The 13,709-nt window shown below is 43.2% G+C and overlaps 1 protein-coding gene across 1 annotated transcript in view; it reads right to left on the bottom strand.

Moving 5' to 3' along the window:
* Positions 1 to 13,709, bottom strand: part of LOC309552862 (uncharacterized protein) — a gene marked incomplete at its 3' end in the record, with an annotated part of 113,554 nt that overhangs the window by 21,060 nt on the left and 78,785 nt on the right. Inside the window, exons 5-6 of the mRNA XM_082253773.1 lie at positions 11,627 to 11,692; positions 6,962 to 7,036 (exon numbers count right to left, since the gene is read on the bottom strand). Coding sequence (XP_082109899.1) covers positions 6,962 to 7,036; positions 11,627 to 11,692 — 141 coding nt within the window. The remainder of the gene's footprint in view (positions 1 to 6,961; positions 7,037 to 11,626; positions 11,693 to 13,709) is intronic.

Here is a 13,709-nt window from a genome sequence, read left to right as displayed (position 1 = left end):
TACAAACAGCAGATCTCTAAGAGCATGCTGATCATTTGTAAGACCACAATGTGAACAGCAGATGGAAGCCTTTTTTTTATTTTTAAACTTAATGGTCTTTATTACAACAGTAAATATGAAATTATTCCTTCAGAGAAGTGTTTCATGGAGGAGAAATTCACGAGAAAAAAAAAGTTCTCCCGTACAGTGGGGCTGTGCCCCACTGCATGGGTTACCTGTTTGTTTTGTCCAGGCTATGAGTAAGCGATCTACAGCATCGTGAAACGCGTCAACCCGACACGTCCGTTTGTACACTGTCTGTTTGCTTTATTTATGAGGAATAAAAGAATTCATTGATTTCATCACATTATCTTGAGTACGGTCTCAAACTTGGATTTCTTAGGCTATACTTACCCAATGCTTTGCACCTCTGGAAAACAGCGCTCCCCCATGTCCAGTGGTGGACTGTTCCTGCCGTCCACATGACCACAGCCGGTCTATGGGTGATGAGATCAGGAACAGTCCATTCACAGGACCAACATTTTTCTTGGAATTCCTCTTTAAATTCAGGTCAGGACCCAAACTGGGTTGTGGACATGTTTGAGATGGGTCCCCAGTTGGCGACAGCACACGGAATATGAATGATAGCATGGACATGTATGGTGAGCTAGAGTGCATGTACCATGAGTGATAGAGGGAATTGCTCAGACAAGACACCTGGCGGTAGTTGGAAATGTCTACTATTAAAATAAAATACTACAATTTTATTTATTTGGGTTTTACTAAAGCTTACAGAAAAGAGAGCCACTAATATATTATATGTGGGGAAGTAATGATAGCTTTACATTTACAATAAAGCAAAAATGTTCAAGGGGGTTAAAAAAAATAAATAAGAAGGCATTGGTTTAGCTAAAATGCACACATCATAAAAAACAAAGCCCAGGAATTCTTTAAAGGGAGAAAGCTCCAATAAATGTTTGGACTGTGGAAGGGTAAATTATTTTTGGCAAAATCAGCTTTTAAGACAGTCATTCTAGGTAGATAACTAGTGTAGGGATGTGTTCCCTAAAGATTTGTTTACACCATGTGAAGTGATCTGCATTTTTCCTCACCAGATCAGTGTATATCCCTGCATATGGTTTTCTATGTGCCTCATTCACACCACAATGTTCTATACCTGTATATCGTATTAAAATGCTACCTTCCAGCATTTTAATGTAATGCACGTGACATTTAAGAAATAAAAACGAAAAAGTTATTAGTATTATGACCCTTTTAAGCATCATTTTTTTTTAACTTGTTTTTTATTATTTTCAATACAAAAAAAACATCAATACACACATACAAGTCCCCTAAGGCAGTGTTCCCCAACCCCCGGGCCACGGATCGGTACCGGTCCGTGGATGAAACGGTACCGGGCCGCCCGAGGAACTTTACATTATTTTACTGTGGCGGCCAGTGAGCAGAGCAGTGCGCCCCAAGCCGCCCATTGAGTGACAATAGCGAATAAAAATTCGCTATTGTCACACAGATCCTCCTCCTGGCCAATCAGGGAGCGGGTCCTCCCGCTTCCTGATTGGCCAAAAGGCAAACCCCATGCCATTGGCCGAGGAGGAGGCAGGAGAACTCAAGGAGACGCGGGGACTGAAGAGAAGCTGCTGTGAGGTAAGTGCACGGGTCTCACGGGGGGAACACTGGCATCTGCATTGAAAGGGGGAACGCTGGCATCTCTGCATTGATTCGGGGCATTGTTGTGGCACTCTGCATTGATTCGGGGCATTGCTGTGGCACTTTGCATTGATTGGGGGCATTGCTGTGGCACTCTGCATTGATTGGGGGCAATGCTGTGGCACTCTGCATTGATTGGGGGCAATTCTGTGGCACTCTGCATTGATTGGGGGCATTGCTCTGGCACTCTGCATTGATTGGGGGCATTGCTGTGGCACTCTGCATTGATTGGGGGCAATGCTGTGGCACTCTGCATTGATTGGGGGCAATGCTGTGGCACTCTGCATTGATTGGGGGCACGCTGTGGTCACTGTGCATTGATTGGGGGCACGCTGTGGTCACTGTGCATTGACGCCCCCCTCTCAGCGGGCCACAGAAAAATTATCAAACGTTGACCGGTCTGCGGCGATAAAAAGGTTGGGGAGCACTGCCCTAAGGGACATGAACAATACATACATTCATTGATTCAAGACCAGCATTTTAATGCAACATATTAGCAGGTGTAGTGCTTTTTTTTTTATGCCCCTCCTTCGGTGATGAATGGGTGAAGATTGCATTATTTTTATTATCTGTGGTGGGTGGGGCCTGTCAGTCTGGGCAAGGGTAAAGGATACCCCTGACCAAGGCCATAAAGGTCTGTGGTCTGTGCACTAGAGGGGGAAAGAGAGCCCTCTGTAGGACTGCCAGGAGAATAGTATATGGACTCAAGGAAGAAGGTGGAGCAACCTTGCTACTTCTGACTTTTGCTTAGCAGGTCTGTAGCTTGGTTTAGATAGGCCTCATGGCCTGGGACTGAGGAGCACCTTGGGTTTGAACCACATTTAGTTGCATTACTGGAAGATGGCTGGCTTTTGAATTCCTGATAGCCTCAGTAAAGTGTTCTGCACTGTAAAGACTACTGTTTAGTAAGCTAAGTGAAGGATGTACTGTGTTCTGTACAGAGATGTGTAATGAACACTGGCCCCAGACTGGGAATATGTGAAAAAATGGGCCTGGGGCAGGTAGGCAGATTGTACTCTAAATATGTTGGACTTAGTGAGTTAGCCACTGGCCCAGGCCGGGTGAGGAGTTAGGTTTGTGAAACATTTTGGTCCTGGCTTGCCCACCTGTGCCTTAAAAAGGTGGAAAGCTAGGTCCAAAGAGCCCTGTTTGGTTGATCCTGTTTCTTGCTTGCGGCTCAAGGTACTGGGACTGCTGTGGCTTGCCGTCTGCTGAAAACACCAGGATTCTCAAAAGACGTCCAAGCCATGGAAAATACCAAGATAGACTACTACCTCATGGAGCTAAACCTGTGCATCCTCACAACTGTAGTTAATTCAGTAACAAGGACGTTGTTCATATTGAGCTGTTATGCTGCAAGTTCTTCAGTAAAATTACATTAACCACTCTAAGTCTGGACTGAAGTTATTCAAAGGGGTACATGTGGGTTCTGGCGTATCTAAAGGACCAGGGTCTATAAAGCACACAAAGGGTATGAAGTAAGACTGTTACTAAGGGTTAACTCGGCAAGACAAGGAGAGGGAGTTGCTAGGAATAACCAAGCACAAATTCAAGACACAAAGCAACCAGTCGTGAGGTGTGATACCTGGTAGAGGTGACAGGTCCTCCGGTAGCGAGGGGGTTGATGCTTTGGATCCCTCCTTATTGGTCGGTTTCCAGTAGCAACCAGAACCAAACCCACAATATGGAGATCTATGGCCTGGTCACAAGGTACAGGAATTAAAAAGTTAACTAGTGCACGCATGAGGCCTGTGCTAGTGCACAGCAGGACCCCATTCTATTACTGAGTGAGGTAACAGAAGTATGCTGGACTGGTGGAGTGGACGCGGGCTCAGCATGTGCCTCCTAATGCTACTTTGTACATTAAATTACAGTGTGTAGTAGCATGGGACAGCACTTTTTGGAGGGATTCTGTATGTTTTATTAATGCACACAGTGATGCCCATCTCTAAGTTGGGGAACTGCCCTAATGTTAGATTTTTTTCACATGATCCCGGCCCCGTCTGGTCCTGGGCATTGATGAGCCAGCTTCTCGTGAAAGGTACCCCCACATGCGGGTACATGGCTATCCCATTTAGGAAGAAGCAGGGCAGGACCTGAAAATATTGTGGCAGGAACCGTCACCCAATGCACGGTTCCAACAAATGTATTGAAACGCATTCAATATACAACATTGTTTTTCCTTGTGTCCTTGGAGTGACTTACCTTGATCGTGTGCAAGAAAATGCAGGTCACTGCACATGGTGTGCATGGAGTACACTGATTTCACCCGTAGGGTGTGCTTAGTGGCTTTTTGTGACGTGTCATCTGCCAGACTGTTGAAAGATCCAGAGTACTGTCCCAGGGTTATATCATGATTAGCCTTTTTTTTTTGATAGGCAACCACTGATAGGCTGGTTGTCAGTGGGTTGGGCCTAGCTTCAACAAATCTCCCAGGTATCCTTCTGGGTTGGAGGCACTTTCCTCTTCCCAGGTCTGAGGGCTTTGATCCTTGGGCGTACCATGTGCTACCTACTATTTAGTTGGACCCTGCCCATGTTGTTTCTACTGCTATAAAAATATGTATATTATTTGGGAAAATAGAGAGACACCTAAATCTCCATTGGTCGATGGCTACAGTTATTACTTGGTACAGAAAAAAACACATGAACTCACGTGGTATTAGATCTCATCTCTGGATAGGTAAAGTCTGGGCTCCATGCAGGGACTGGTAGTTGCAAGTCCTGCCCTTGGGTATTCCAGCTATCCCTGCCCTATTCTGTTTTAAATAAATCTTTAAAATAACCTTCAAGAACCTTGGACTGCCATTACTGAGCAAAAACAAATATGAGTACTACACCTGGGGACAAATTTATCTCAATTGGGGGTCCCACTTGCAATCCACAAGGCCAAACTGAGTAGAGGCACTGCCTAGGGAGTTGTAGGCAAAATTTGTAACTGAAGTGTCTACTGATATTTGCAGTTAAATCAGCAATTGGATTTAGGTTGCATTAAAGAAGACCAATACCTTAACCCAGGGATTCCCAAACTACGATCCTGCAGCTTTTGCTGTCCCGTGAGGCATTGTAAAGCTCTGACATTCACATACATGACGACTAGGCATGATGGGAATTGTAGTTCCTGAACAACTGCATGGCCGTGGTTTGGGGATCCCTGCCTTAACCTGTTCCTACAGAAAAAGCACAGCTACTGTATATGTATTACAATTACAGAGGTTAGGAGAATATTTTTGTGTATGAGGCTCAGTTTACTTTTTAATTGGAGTCTTTCTGCAAGTGAGAAATAGAAAGGAGCCTGCAAGGGATGTGTTTGGGAATTGCTCTTCTCCATCACATCCATGAACAGGCCATTATACAGGCCACTCGAGTTCCTCCACACCAAACTCATCATACCATGTCTTTATAGAGCTGGATTTGTATATAGGGGGGCACAGTCATGGTACAATAGAGAAGGGCCTTCCCACATGGCTGAAAGAGCACAATTGTCTAAAATGTCATTGTATGATGCAGCAGGAAGTATTCTTCACGTGAAACACCTGAACTCAAATGTATACATATACAGTGCCTGTATTCGGCCCCCTTGAACTTTTCAACCTTTTGCCACATTTCAGGCTTCAAACATAAAGATATAAAACTGTATTTTTTTGTGAAGAATCAACAACAAGTGGGACACAATCATGAAGTGGAACGAAATTTATTGGATATTTCAAACGTTTTAACAAATAAAAAACTGAAAAATTGTGCATGCAAAATTATTCAGCCCCTTTACTTTCAGTGCAGCAAACTCTCTCCTGAAGTTCAGTGAGGATCACTGAATGATCCAATGTTGACCACCTAAATGACTTGATGATAAATAGAATCCACCTGTGTGTAATCAAGTCTCCGTATAAATGCACCTGCACTGTGATAGTCTCAGAGGTCCGTTTAAAGCGCAGAGAGCATCATGAAGAACAAGGAACACACCAGGCAGGTCCGAGATACTGTTGTGGAGAAGTTTAAAGCCGGATTGGGATACAAAAAGATTTCCCAAGCTTTAAACATCCCAAGGAGCACTGTGCAAGTGATAATATTGAAATGGAAGGAGTATCAGACCACTGCAAATCTACGAAGACCTGGCCGTCCCTCTAAACTTTCAGCTCATACAAGGAGAAGACTGATCAGAGATGCAGCCAAGAGGCCCATGATCACTCTGGATGAACTGCAGAGATCTACAGCTGAGGTGGGAGACTCTGTCCATAGGACAACAATCAGTTGTATACTGCATAAATCTGGCCTTTATGGAAGAGTGGCAAGAAGAAAGCCATTTCTTAAAGATATCCAAAAAAAGTGTCGTTTAAAGATTGCCACAAGCCACCTGGGAGACACACCAAACATGTGGAAGAAGGTGCTCTGGTCAGAAGAAACCAAAATCAAACTTTTTGGCAACAATGCAAAACATTATGTTTGGCGTAAAAGCAACACAGCTCATCACCCTGAACACACCATTCCCACTGTCAAACATAGTGGTGGCAGCATCATGGTTTGGGCCAGCTTTTCTTCAGCAGGGACAGGGAAGATGGTTAAAATTGATGGGAAGATGGATGGAGCCAAAAACAGGACCATTCTGGAAGAAAACCTGATGGAGTCTGCAAAAGACCTGAGACTGGGACGGAGATTTGTCTTCGAACAAGACAATGATCCAAAACATAAAGCAAAATCTACAATATCCAGGTGTTAGAATGGCCAAGTCAAAGTCCAGACCTGAATCCAATCAAGAATCTGTGGAAAGAACTGAAAACTGCTGTTCACAAACGCTCTCCATCCAACCTCACTGAGCTCGAGCTGTTTTGCAAGGAGGAATGGGCAAAAATTTCAGTCTCTCGATGTGCAAAACTGATAGAGACATACCCCAAGCGACTTCCAGCTGTAATCACAGCAAAAGGTGGCGCTACAAAGTATTAACTTAAGGGGGCTGAATAATTTTGCACGCCCAATTTTTCAGTTTTTTATTTGTTAAAAAAGTTTGAAATATCCAATAAATTTCGTTTCACTTCATGATTGTGTCCTACTTGTTGTTGATTCTTCACTAAAAATTACAGTTTTATATCTTTCTGTTTGAAGCCTGAAATGTGGCAAAAGGTCAAAAAGTTCAAGGGGGCCGAATACTTTCGCAAGGCACTGTATATATATGTATGATTTAATTATTTATTTTTAATCATTTTTAATAATTTATTTATTTTTTTTTTTCAAATGATTTAACCTCCTAGTCTGCTCACCTCTCTTCTGCAGGACAATCAATACAACACACAAAATAATCAAAAGGAGCACGACCCCTACTCCACCAATAATCGCTGTAAGAAAATGGGAGAAAAAATAATTATTTCATGTATAATGGTATTCTACAGCGTAGATTCAAGTGTACATAGAGCCTCAACAGCCTGAACAGCATATTTTTTCTTGGCTGTTGACATATAGAGCTTTGAATCCAGAGGATCAGCAGTAAAGACCAGGCAAGTAGCATTTTCTAAAAGGAGGTGGACAACATATTTCCCTGGGTACCATAAACAAGGTCTATTCCGGTTTAGCAAATAGCATTTTTTAGAAGGAGGTCAACAAAATATTCATCTGAGTGACATAAAATATGCCTATTTAGGTATATTTCCTAGGACCAAGATCAACCAATCTGATTTCACGCTTTACCGATTTGAGTTATTTATCATTTAGTAGAATATCCCTCCTTCATTTTTTTGGCCCTTAACCTCTTACATAACATGTGATATGGCTACTTACTTAAATGTCCTACAAGTCTACATGTCTGAACTTTGTGACCTTTCAGCTGTGACCTTTACAGACTTCTCAGAGTAGAAAGACATAAAAGCTATGTAAGCAAAATTTAAGTCATTTTCATAACCTATTTTAGATTATTATTCTTTTACAGGATCTTTTAAAGCTAAATTAAAGTAGAATTATTAACTTGCATTAAACATACAGTATATGTGCTGCAGCACTTAATTCTAAGTCCATCTCCGCTTACGGGTTTATGCCCCCTGCAAAGTTCCACAATAACTGTTGATCCTACCAGTGAAGTCCACTTAATGCAGGTTCCTGTAATGTGGTGGCAACAATGCTGCACTGCTCCTGGATGCAGAGTTGTCACTCTTAAGTGGGCCGTGCTTACTTGTACTATAGCAGTATAATAAACGTTTGCAGGGGTGGCTATCAGCATCGTCTCCGCTAATTCATCAGCCTGTAGCCTGTTAGTCAGCACCTGGCCACATCTAGTCTTGGTCACTGCTTTCTGGATTGGCAGCATTTCCTATGTTGCTCAAATCTTTACACGGTGAGCTGCAGTACCTGAACCATGTGAGACTCAAATGAAGAAAGATTTGGCTCAGTCAGGGAAGGTGAAAAATACTTTTCTTTACCTAATAATGAGGCTTGTGCATCACATAGTAACTGGATTTGGTATTTGTTTGGACAGTTGGGCCAAGGATTTTAGGTGTACTTCAATGGATAATCCAACTCTGTATCAAGAAAGGGTGGGCTTGCAGCAACCATATTGTTACTATGTGTTGGAACTGTTAGGGAAAGCTGAAAATTCTGTGTAGGGAATGATACTGTTTTTGTTTTACTTATTTACAGTAGGTATTTTTTTAATGTTGACATTGGTACATGTCCTTCATGAAAAAATGACCCTTGATGACGACAGCCTACGTGCTGACGAAACGCGTAACGTTTTGATCGCAATCACGTCACTTCCGGGACCAGGCGACATGCATACTGGAATGTGGAAGTGGCGTCTGCCTTTGATGTCCATGGCATGTGTCCTATTGAATGCTCGTATTGACCTGATACCATGTAAGTGTATCTATTTGTATCCTAATAAAACCTGTCAAAGCTTACTTCACTATATCAGCCCTTTTGTCATTTAATATCACTTTGAGGAGTACTGAGGTGGCTGAGCAGTGGGAGTTGGCTATAAAGATTCATCAGGTGGATACCGGTGGATGTCTTTGTCGGGTGCAGATACTCTTTGGAATTTGGATCTATACCCTGTATACTATTCCTGCTTACACTGACCCCCTATAATTAAGGGGTCTGTGTTTTCTGGTAAGCATTTGTGCACACCGGGTGGTCCCATTTGGTGAAGGGATTGAAGATCAAGTGTTATTGGATTAGTTATCCCTCAGAGACTCTGTTATCAGCAATTTTGATTGATGGTCTATGGGACTATTTCACTTAACTTGGATTACTCACCAATACTTATATTTTGGCATATTTTATGTTTGCACATTGTTTAATTTTATTATCACTGTATATTTGCAATATTTTATATTGTTCACTTATTATTTGTTTAGAGTCATTAGGTGAGCGCAGCAATTTTATACTTTACAGTATATTCACTTTTATCCTTACGTTTTCACGGTTCTGTTGCAGCTCCCATTTAGGTAGATCACACCTATTATATATGCATGTTATCCATACATGCATATATATATATATATATTTATTTGCATTTATATTTAATTCACTTTTAATAATTATTTTTTTTTTGGGTGTTGATTCATTTACATTATTCCGTTGCGCGGATACTATTGGCGATTAACGCTAATATACCTTTATACATGTCCTTCATGGCAGTGCCCAGTTTTCTTTTGCTCAATAGCTTGCTTATTAGCTCTAAAAATAACCAAAATTAAATAGCAAGATTCTTAGCAGTGCCCAATCACTTGCTTATTAGCCATATACATGGGCAGAATGGAATAACAAGGTTTCCTCCCCCCACCTATGCTGTAGATTTCATGCTCCCGGCAAAGCTAAAGCAAGACTTGTGAAACTGTTAGCAAATTGAACTCAGCCGGATTCACTCATACCTATTCCTCAGCTCCTTGATCTGTGCCACCCCCTGTGTGAAGCCTATTGCCAGAACTTCTTTAGGAAGGATTGCCTGTGGAGGGCCTCCCAGACCTGCCAGACTCAAAGGGAGGTAAAGAGCAACTCTAATGTATCACAAAGGTGTAGATACATTTTCATTTCCCACTTTTCTCCATTTTTTTTCTTTACACATGCTACCCCCTTTCCTTTGTCTCTAATCTCACTAATCCCCCCTTATCCGCAACCTTTAAAAAAAAAAAAAATCACACATATGGCAGCCTGATAATAGCTGCAGGATGACACACTAATCCAAGTCTACAATAATGGTTGCAAGATGACGCACTATCCCAAGTCTACAGTAATGGATGATGGATGATATACTAACCCAAGTCTACAGTAATGGCTGCTGGATGACCCACTAACCTAAGTCTACAGGAGTAGCTGGATGGCACACTAACCCGAGTTTACAGTAATGGCTCATGGATAACACACGAACCCGACTTTACAGTAATGGCTGTAGGATGTTGCACTATCCCAAGTTTACAGTTATGGCTGATGGATGAGGCACTAACCAAAGTCTACAGTAGTAGCTGCTGGGTGACACACTAACCCAAGTCTACAGTAATGGCTGCAGCATGATGCACTATCCTAAAAATCTACACTTATTGCTGATGGATGACACACTAACCCGAGTCTAAAGTAGTAGCTGCTGCATGACACACTATCTAACCCAAGTCTACAGTAATAACTGTTTGATGATATACTAACCCGAGTCTAAAGTAGTAGCTGCTGGATGGCACACTAACCCAAGTCTACAGTACTGGCTGATGGGTGACAAATTACCCCACAAGTCTACAGCAATAGCTGCTGGGTGACATACTAACCCAAGTCTACAGTAATGGCTGAAGGATGACACACTAACCCAAGTCTACAGCAATGGCTGCTGGATGACACACTAACCCAAGTCTACAGTAATGGCTGAAGGATGACGCACGAACCCAAGTTTACAGTAATGGCTGAAGGATGACGCACTAACCCAAGTCTACAGTAATGGCTGATGGATGACGCACTAACCCAAGTCTACAGTAATGGCTGATGGATGATGCACTAACCCAAGTCTACAGTAATGGCTGATGGATGACACAATAATCCCAAGTCTACAGTAATGGCTGATGGATGATGCACTAACCCAAGTCTACAGTAATGGCTGATGGATGATGTACTAACCCGAGTCTAAATTAGTAGCTGCTGGATGACACACTAACCCAAGTCTACAGTAATAACTGTTGGATGATGTACTAACCCGAGTCTAAAGTAGTAGCTGCTGGATGACACACTAACCCAAGTCTACAGTACTGGCTGATGGGTGATGCAGTTACCCAAGTCTACAGCAATGGCTGCTGGATGACACACTAACCCAAGTCTACAGTAATGGCTGATGGATGACACACTAACCCAAGTCTACAGTAATGGCTGATGGATGACACAATAACCCAAGTCTACAGTAATGGCTGAAGGATGACGCACGAACCCAAGTCTACAGTAATGGCTGATGGATGATGCACTAACCCAAGTCTACAGTAATGGCTGATGGATGATGCACTAACCCAAGTCTACAGTAATGGCTGATGGATGATGCACTAACCCAAGTCTACAGTAATGGCTGATGGATGACACACTAACCCAAGTCTACAGTAATGGCTGATGGATGATGCACTAACCCAAGTCTACAGTAATGGCTGATGGATGACACACTAACCCAAGTCTACAGTAATGGCTGATGGATGATGCACTAACCCAAGTTTACAGTAATGGCTGATGGATGACATACTAACCCAAATCTACAGTAATGGCTGATGGATGACGCACTAACCCAAGTCTACAGTAATGGCTGATGGATGACGCACTAATCCCAAGTCTACAGTAACGGATGATGGATGACACACTAACCCAAATCACCACCAGCAATAGCTGATGGATGGCGCACTATCCCAAGTCTAAGTAAAGGCTGCTAGATGACACACTAGCCCAAGTCTACAGTAATGTGTGCTGGATGATACACTAACCTGGTAGCGCCTGCTGGTCAGAGGTAGTGCTGCTCGTGGTAGTTTCTGTGGTGCGTGTAGGGACACCTGTAAAGGTTTTATTATGTTAGATCCAGCTTAATTCACATCAGTATCATAGAGAGTAAGAGACAGAACATAAATGCTATATGAGACACTAACCCAAGTCAACAGTTGCGTCTGCTGGATGACGCACTAACCTAATAGCTTGAGGAGAGGGAGAGGCAATTTCTGCTGGGGGTGAAGGGGGGGGGGGTGTGTGTGGGGTGTGATTCTGCTGTGGTGAATCTGGTGAGGTGGATATCTTCGCTACAGTGGCTGATTCTGTTGTGTGTGTGTGTGTGTGATTGTTGCTGGGGGGGCTGTTTTTTGACGTGGTGGGAGAAGATCCTTGTTGGGGGGCTGATAATGTTGGTGGGTAGGGAAACTGGTGGGAGGAGATCCTTGCTGGAAGACAATTCTGCTGTGTGTGTGTGCAGGGGGGCGGGGGGGGGGACTTGTGGTCCGACACTCTTTGCTACATGTCATCATTTCTACTGTGGGGGGCCTTGTTGGGACAAACTCTTGGTTGGAGGGGATTTTAGATGTGAGGAGATCTTTTGGGGAGCAACTCTTAGCTGGAGAAGGATGGGGGGTTGATTTTGTTGTGGGGTGGAACTCTGTTTCTGAAGAGGATGCTTCGGTTTGGGAGGGAGTCTTGTTGGGAGGAGCTCTTTTCTAAGAGTGATTCTGCTTTGGGAGGGTTTTTGTGGGTAGGAGCTCCTTGCTGTTGGCATTTTCTAGGTTTGGGGGGTGCTCTTTGCTGGAGAGATTTCTGCTGGGATGCGTTTTCTTGTGGAGGTGCTCTTTGCCAAGGGAGTACTTTCTTGCAGGAAGGAAATATTTGTGAAGTGATTTCTGTTGGGGGTTACTTTTTTGTGGGGGAGCTCCTTGCTGGGAGGGCTACTTAAGGGAAGGTGGGGCAAGTTTTAGAGAGGTGAGTATTTATTTTAAGGTGGAGTATGCTTCGGTGAGAATTTTTGCTGGGGGGGGGGGGGGGGTTTGAGGGAGGATGGGCTTTTTCTGGGGAGATTTGGATAAGGGTGAGGGGGGAAATTTTTTCAAGCGTTATGGAACTGCTTTAGGTACATCTCTGCACTCTATATGCTGTGCATCTGTTAGGAGTGTACAAAATGCAGTATAGCAAATAGAGTTCTTGAGGTTAGGTGTATGTAATGACTCGTGACTGCCAAACCTTGTACCCTGTGCTGTATGTTTTTTCCATACTGTAATCCTTATTGTTGTATTTTACATACTTGTGTGCTCAGCACTTTGTATGATAGACTATATGTTACATGCTAACCACTGCATTCTTTACACTGGGCTTGACCCCACACTATCTTGTAAATGACAAATTCCTGACCCCTCAATTACATACATTGTGTTGCAAATTACATAATTCTAACCCTTGCCTTCTGTTTGTTATATTGTAATGACATAATCCTGACCAGTCCTCAATATCTCAACAGTTGCTGGTTGCTATATAGGAGTTCCGGCCACAAAATAATGGCTGTAGATTTTATGGCATCCGCTTCCTTATCCTTACCTGAGCAATAATTGGATATTTCCGGCCTTTTTTTTTTTTTTACTTACCTTATTAGAGAGCATAATATACTCACCTTACCATCCTCTTCCTCCTTCCTCGGCCGCTCGACCCGCGCTGTCACTTCCTGTCCCGCAATGCATCCTGGGAGCTCTTACTCGTGGCTCTCAGGATGCAATGGGCAGTGACGAAGGCGGCCGGCCGCTCCTCTCATCGCGTGATTTCCAAACAGGAAATGACGCGATGTTAGGCGGAGCACAGTGCGGACGCTGCCGTCCCTATGGAAACAAACACTATGCCGATCGCATAGTACTGGGCATGCGCGAGATTTTGCGCTGGATTCACCGGACTACAACCAGGAAGCAGGGCAGACATTCTATGTTTCCTCACAACGGACTCGGCGATCCAGGACAAAGATGGCGGCGCTCACAATAATTTTTATAAAGTAAGATTTCATGCTTGCAAACATATTATTACAATGTATAAAACAGGATTAGCGGATGT

The sequence above is a fragment of the Pelophylax lessonae genome (genome assembly GCF_965119305.1).
Source record: "Pelophylax lessonae genome assembly, chromosome: 4".
NCBI lineage: Eukaryota > Metazoa > Chordata > Amphibia > Anura > Ranidae > Pelophylax > Pelophylax lessonae.
The sequence above is the reverse complement of the archived record's forward strand: the minus strand, read 5'-3'. Positions and strand labels throughout refer to the sequence as shown.